The following is a 7,500-nucleotide window of genomic DNA, read 5'->3' as shown; positions in this document are numbered from 1 at the left end:
CGAGTTCGAGCAAATCTTCGGTTTATTTACCTGTTACTGATTCCTTTATTGTTATTATTATTATTATCATTATTATTATTATTATCATTATTATTAATTGCTAAGCTACAACCCTAGTTGGAAAACCAGTATGCTATTGGCCTACGGGCTCCAACAGGGAAAATAGCCCAGTGAGAAAAGGAAATAAGGAAATATTTAAACTACAAGAGAAGTGATTAACAATAAAAAAAATACTTTAAGAACAGTAACAAAATTAAAATAAATCTTTCATATGTAAACTATAAAAACTTTAAAAAAAAAAAAGAGGAAGTGAAATAAGATAGAACAGTGTGCCGAGTGTACCCTCAAGCAAGAGACCTCTACCCCAAGGCAGTGGTAGACCACGGTACAGAGGCTATGGCACTACCCAAGACTAGAGGACAGTGGTTTGATTTTGGAGTGTCCTTTTCCTAGAAGAGCTGCTTTCTTTACGAAGATTGCCCCCAAAACAATCTCATTTTGCAATTATAAGATGACAGAGCATTATAAATGGTGAGGTATGAAAAGGGGAAGGGAAATGAGAGAGAGAGAGAGAGAGAGAGAGAGAGAGGAGAGAGAGAGAGAGAGAGAGAGAGAGAGAGAGAGAGAGCGCGCAAAGAAAAGCGAATTACCATTTTTACTCTTACATTGCAATCTCATAATTTTCGGTCAACGGGAAAATGTGAAATACATGTGTATAAAAAACAGTACATTTAAACCTATATACCCATCATGCAAGCGTTCATACGTACGAATCACATTTCAATGCAATTGTTAAAGATTGTTCTCGATGTTGCATAGCTTATGCCACAGAAAGACATCTTTTAGCGATACTGCGTCCAGCTCCAACTAAGCAAAATCGAAGACATCAGCATAATAGCTTCCTTCCTCACATGGTAGTGCCATAGCCTCTGTACCACTGTCTTCCACTATCTTGGATTAGAGTTCCCTTGCTTGAGGGTACACTCTGGCGCACTGTTCTATCTTATTTGTTTTCCTCTTGTTTTCTTAGTTTTTATAGTTTGTATAGGAGATATTTATTCGTGTTGTTACGCTTCTTAAAATGTCTAATTTTTCCTTGTTTCTTTTCCTCACTGGGCTATTTTCCTTGTTGGAGCCCCTGGGATTATAGCATCCTACTTTTCCAATTAGTGTTGTAGCTTAGCAAGTAATAATAATAATAATAATAATAATAATAATGTGAAAAGTGACCTCTCTCTCTCTCTCTCTCTCTCTCTCTCTCTCTCTCTCTCTCTCTCTCTCTCTCTCTTATTCCTTTTACATATACTCAAATACGTAACTCGTGACCTCCTTTATTCAAGGACTGCCGAGACAGATGACACTGGAACAAGACTCCTTCAAGTCTGTATACTAAACTTGTGTGGAGTGTATAGTCAGGCCTTTTTTTTGGGGGGGGGGGGGGAGGGCCTCGAGCCATGTCGCCCTGATGGAAGTTCCTCTAGGCTGCTACTACTTGGGATATTTCCTGCGAGTGATATACCATAGAATTTTACCTGTAGAGGTATCACAGGTTTCTAACCATGGAGCGAATATTTTTTTATCAATCCGTATGGGTATATATCAAGGTGGTTTGGTTTACTTAATATTGTAGGTATTCCAACAAAAGGACAACTGTGTAAGTCATCTTCATCATCAGCCGTTGCTAGTCCACTGCAGAACAAAGATCTCTGACATGCAGTTTTAATTCTTTCCTTTTACCTTGTTTCGATTAATGCTCTCCTATCTGGTCTTCAGGCTGCTGATTCTCCTCTTAATTTGTTGGACAGGAGCTTACGGTCTATTAAATTTCTTATTCCTGATCTAGATAATCTGTGGCACCGTCGTTCAATTAGTTCATTGTGCATGTTCCGTAAGATTCTTACCATCCTTTACATTCAGATCTTCCCGGGCAGTTCATCCTCTTCGTAATATTAGGTATGCAGTTAATTTTAATAGTCTGGCCTTCTCCATCATGAGTCCCAATACTACACAGTATTCTAGAAGTTTTATTCCAGCTGTGATCAAGTTGTGGAATGATCTTTCTAATCGGGTAGTTGAACCTCGCAGCAAACGTTTTTATGTTGAACAGGCTTACACAAGTCCTTTTATAGTTTATATATCAAATATCTGTTTTAATGTTGTTATTGTTTTTAAAATACTTATTTCCATTTTCTTATTTCTTCATATATCATTTATTTCCTTATTTCCTTTCCTCACTGGGCTATTTTTCCCTACTTGAGCCCTTGGGATTATAGAATCTTGCTTTTCCAACTAGGGTTGTAGCTTGGCTAGTAATAATAATAATAATAAAGCCCTGTCCACATGACCGAGAATGCTCGACGGGTAAACCGTTATTACCAGACCACAATAGGTGTTGAGAATAAGAGTTGATGACATCAGAAGTGGGAAGACCACAGGCAGGGATCTGGCAACACTGTGAAAACTACAGGCAGGGATCTGGCACTACATCTCCGTTCTCAAAAAAAAAAAAAAAAAAAAAAAAAAAAAAAAAAAAAAAAAACACTATCTCTGTTCACACAGGAAATTCTATGAACATCTTATCCGGTGACAAAATCTGAGAAAAAGTTTCGAGTCATAGGCGAGACCAAATATCAATAGATATTGATTCATCAGAAGCAAAGCTATTCACACAAAAAGAATATGGAGGGGAGAGAGATGCCATCTTAGATTTGAAGAGTAGCCTAAAACCTTACTGCAATACACCCTGGTCCATTCCAGATCTCTTCTGCTTCCCAACGGGTTCCCATTTTTATATGGGGCCGCCGTTGCAGATGAGCCGTTTCCATCTTTTTCTATTCTGCGCTTCTGCCTCATCAATCCCCTTCTCCTGTAAGTCTCCTCTCACACAGTCCCAACATCTCTTTCTTGGTCTCCCTCTTCTTCTTCTTCCCTGAACCTCCATCTCCATAGTATGTCTCCCAACGTGGCCCTCATCTCTCCTCATCAGGTGTCCATACCATCTCAGCCTCCCTGCCTGCACTTTCTTTGATATTTCCACCACCTTTGTCTTCCCCCTTATGTAGTCATTTTTATCCGATCCTCTCTTGTCACCCCAGACATCCAGATCTCTATCTAGGCTAATATGAACTTACACCATATCATGGGGATGGAAGAAAGTGATCAGACTAATTCTCGTTATACTTCATCCTTCACAGTGTCTGGCAAAACAAAACAAATTTTTACATGCAAGAACGAAGCATATATAGTACAATTGGCATTATTTGTAACCTCACTAAAATAGAATATATACACTGAAGGTTCAAATGGTGTCATTCTTGGTTGCAAGTCTGACATCATGAATTTGAAGATTAAGTCATGTCTGATGATAATGAGTCATGAGAACATTTCTCCATTTATATATAAATATATATCTAGAGTAAAATAGAGAATGAAGAATAAACTTGTACAATTACAATAACATTTTGGGAAAATTTAACTCACAAAACCCATAGGTTCTTACAGGTGATTTGTTCTACAAAGAAAAACCAATGTATATTTTGCCCTTTATTTACAAAATTCTACAAAATCTTTGCCATAATCATCATTAATAATACACTGACGCAATCACTGTATACCGAGTACATTGAGACAGGGATATAGTTGTTTTGAGACTAGCACTAACCTCATTGTGAATGGATGGGTACATCTTACGGTTACGATGAGCACGTGGCAGCTTCCTCATTCGTGCCATTTCATATACAAAAATATAAAAAAATAATCTTGTTTTTTGTTCACTCCAACCTATTTCATTTGTCTTCACTTATTAACAGAAATGTATTTCAAACGTAAATGAAACAGTACGTTGAGTCAAGAGCAACATGATTTATAATCCTGGCTTACAATAATATCTTTACAATCCTGGCGTATATTATCCTCTTGATAATCGATAATCCTGGCTTACAATCGTATCTTGATAATCCTGGGTTACATAATCATTTTTACAATCCTGGCGTACAATATTATCATGATACTCCTGGCTTACAATATTCAACACCAACATCATAATATAACGTCCAGCATCGTTAATTGGCTGAAAGGAAAGTAACTTACTTGTGCCGCTGATAAATCACAGAATCATTAAAACTGAAAAAGGTATTCAAAATAAATATTTATGACATGGTCCCCAATAGAATACTTTATAAATAATAATCATAAGTCCTTGTGGGCATTCTTTATTCCTTTAAACCTTTTTAATTTAGTAAACTCACTCGGGTATGATATAAATCTAAAACATGACTGGATAACCACAGAAGGAATGATCATGTATAAGTTATCATGGAACATGCAGTATTGAGAATAGCTATTTGTAGAAAATTAAGTTAAGGTTTTGCACTTGCATGAAAGAAAAAGATTTTTTAAATCATTATAATGTATTTTGTTTCAAAAAGAAAAAAAAAAAATATTTAGCTTTAGAAGCTGTTTATCAAATAAACAATGCGTAACTTGGGTACACTCTCTTTAGTGTGCCACTGAATGAGGAGGTTCCTTAAAATTACACACCCATAAATTATATTACACATTTGGGTTTTATATTACAATATTTACAAGCAGTTCCTTACTAACACAGACCAGGAAACCAATATTACGATTCTATGACTGTTGTCTGTTTAAGGCTCTTTTGGCTAGTCTTTTTCCTCATAGCATGTCGCTTCTCCTGGCCTGTCACAATACAAACTCGAGGTGACGAGTCATCTGGAGGATCGTGGACTATGTATATCGTAAGACTGCAATCGGCACAAACTGCCGTCATTAAAAATGTTTTGATATTCACAGTGAAATCTCGGGGACTTATCTTAGCGTAACAATTTGGACATTCTGAAACAGCATGACGAACAACATAGTAGAATCCATTTGGTGGAGTCTCTACATAGCTAACACTAGAACTGCTTTTTGGAGTAGGATTTCTCTTCCTAATGCCAGATATCCATTCAGTCTTTCTTCTCCTTCTCGCCTCGGGTTTTTTCTTGGTATTTTGGAATCCTAAATCTCCGTGTGAATTCTTGTTTGGTGAATTTTTGATGGGTGAACTGCTAGGTAACGATGAAGGGACATCCTGATTCTGCTTATCGTTGGACATCCCCAAGCTCCCTAACTGGGGAGCTACAGAAACTTGTACTTTGTCATCAGAATTCTGTGCATCATGTTCAGCTGGAACAGTTTTGTGAGGTGGCGAATTATACTCTGAAAAACTATTCACGGTAGAATTAACTGCACCATTATCACCACTGTTATTGCAATTGGAGGGCTTTACACCATAGCTGTCTTCCTTTATAAGTTTGAGTTTTCTATCTCTGGGCTTCTTACGATCTTGCTTAAAGCGTAAAACTGCTTCTCTCCAGGGAAGTTCTTTCTTCAGTGAATCCATACCATTCACATAGGCTCTAAGGTGATGAGGTTTATCTATAAGTGATGTTTTGCAAGAGGTACCATTTTCTAAATATTGATTCGAGAGATGCAATTCCAAACTTCGCAAAGGGTCCACAGAGTATTGCAACACATGCTCACACGTGTGTTTTCCTTTTTTGTGTTCCACTTTCCATATCTGAAATTGCTGACAATTCTGGAAAACTGCTGGACATTTATTGCAATTTACTAATCCAAAAAGTAAGTGTTCAGATAAATTTTCAATTTTGATGATTTTATTACAAAGAAAACACTTAAGAGATGTCATGGGGAGAATCTTTCGTCTTTTTGGAGAGGTTTCAGAACCCCCAGAGGATGCATTCTTAACGGAAGGTTTACTTGCCATTGTTACAGATGGCTTAATGGAACGCTGCCATTTTACTTCAGGGGATTGCTGAACACGACAGTTTTCAGTATCACTTTTTTCAAGAGTGTTATTTTCCAGCACACCAATATCAGGTTTAAAGAATTCAGCACTATCTTCTAACTTCTTGCAGAGTGAGAAAGCCGAATGCACACGCCCAGGAAACAACGTAGTTGACTTGGTAATATGACGCATTGTAACTTTTTATGCCGTTTCAAGCTGGATATTTAAAGTGGTTCATTTTTTCACTGCTATGATTATAACTTTTGCAAGACTGCAGCACAACCCTTGAAGTGTGTGTTTGTGCATTTATTCCTGAAAATAGAAAAAAAAAATAATGAAAAATTCAAAGTAACCAGAGTTACCATACGTAGATTTTACCATTTCCTAGCTAGTATCAAACTAAACAGCAAGTAAGTAATTAACCATACAAAACATCATGTAAATACTTGGGTAAAATTTTCCAATCTTAATGCCTAATTTATTCATTTTGATGTATGATTCTTCCAATGCTGAGTGACAAGTAAAGAAAAACCCAAAATATACAGATGTATATCTTCCACTACTTACAGATAATAAAACACACATTCACAATTACAAATCTATGGATAAGTGATGTTCCACTAGTATTTTATACCATTTTAATTATATAAATAAAATGGCAGTACATGGAAACTGCCGCTTTGTTGAATTATTATTATATAGTGAAAGGTATTTCAAAGAGCAAATAATAAAATAAAGCAATTTCAGACTGATTTTCAAAAAATCTTATTACATTTTTATTACCATTACATTTTAAAGACTACCGCCAAATACAAAACTAAGAACAGTTTCTACTATCCTTAAGTTCATAAAACCAGATGCCACCTTCACTCATCTATATTCACTTGAAAATGCAAAATCTATTTAGTGAAGACACTGATAAGTTAGATGTTATAAATCACACTGAGCCATCAACATAATACTATTCTACTTTAAGAGGAAAAAGCAATAGATATGCTTATGATATCCATAAAAAATCGTGATAATTCTATTTCCAATAATTAGTACAACATATAAAGAACCTACAATCTCAATTAGACATAGCCCCTAAGACTCGAGGGAATGCATTTTGAAATAGACCTCGATATTGGAACTGCATGACATCTGAGGAATATCATATGTATATTTAGGAAATAGAAAATTATGAGAAAATAGTCTGCTAGTGTGTGTTAGTACAGACTAAAGCCCTGCCCACGCGACTAAACATGCCCGACGGGCAAACAGTAATGCCAGACCACAATAGTTAGTAAGAATGAAGGTTAATGACGTCAGAAGCGGGAAAACCACAGACAGGGATCTGGCATCAAACAGTGTTGCCAGATCCCTGCCTTTAATTTTCCTGCTTCCGACGTCATCAACCCTCATTTTCACTAACTATTGTGGCCTGGTATTACCGTTTGCCCGTCGGGCATGCTCGATCGTGTGGACAGGGCTTCAGATGTAGGATCAAGTTGAAGGATGTAATGATAAGAAGAGGATTAATTGAAGTTATTTATGCATCTGCAAATGTAATTAATATAGGTAAGTTGAATAAGAAAGAGAAAATGAATAGACTGTTGGTGAAATTTATAGACAGGGGAACAACAGTGAGATTTCTAGGTAAGGGAGGGATGGAAAAACAATAAAACTAGTATGGGGTTAAATGAAGACAT

General features: G+C 36.5%; 1 protein-coding gene across 2 annotated transcripts in view; it reads right to left on the bottom strand.

The window, feature by feature from the left end:
- Positions 1 to 3,530: 3,530 nt before the first annotated feature.
- LOC137642376 (uncharacterized) overlaps positions 3,531 to 7,500 on the bottom strand; it is a 36,428-nt gene continuing 32,458 nt past the window's right edge. For both annotated transcript variants that reach the window (XM_068374877.1, XM_068374876.1), the window contains one exon: positions 3,531 to 6,121. In XM_068374877.1, the coding sequence (XP_068230978.1) occupies positions 4,622 to 6,001 (1,380 nt within the window). In that variant the 5' untranslated portion in view covers positions 6,002 to 6,121 and the 3' untranslated portion in view covers positions 3,531 to 4,621. The remainder of the gene's footprint in view (positions 6,122 to 7,500) is intronic.

This window comes from Palaemon carinicauda, chromosome 6 (assembly GCF_036898095.1).
Source record: "Palaemon carinicauda isolate YSFRI2023 chromosome 6, ASM3689809v2, whole genome shotgun sequence".
In the NCBI taxonomy this organism is placed as follows: Eukaryota; Metazoa; Arthropoda; class Malacostraca; order Decapoda; family Palaemonidae; genus Palaemon; species Palaemon carinicauda.
This window is presented reverse-complemented; position numbering and strand designations above follow the sequence as displayed.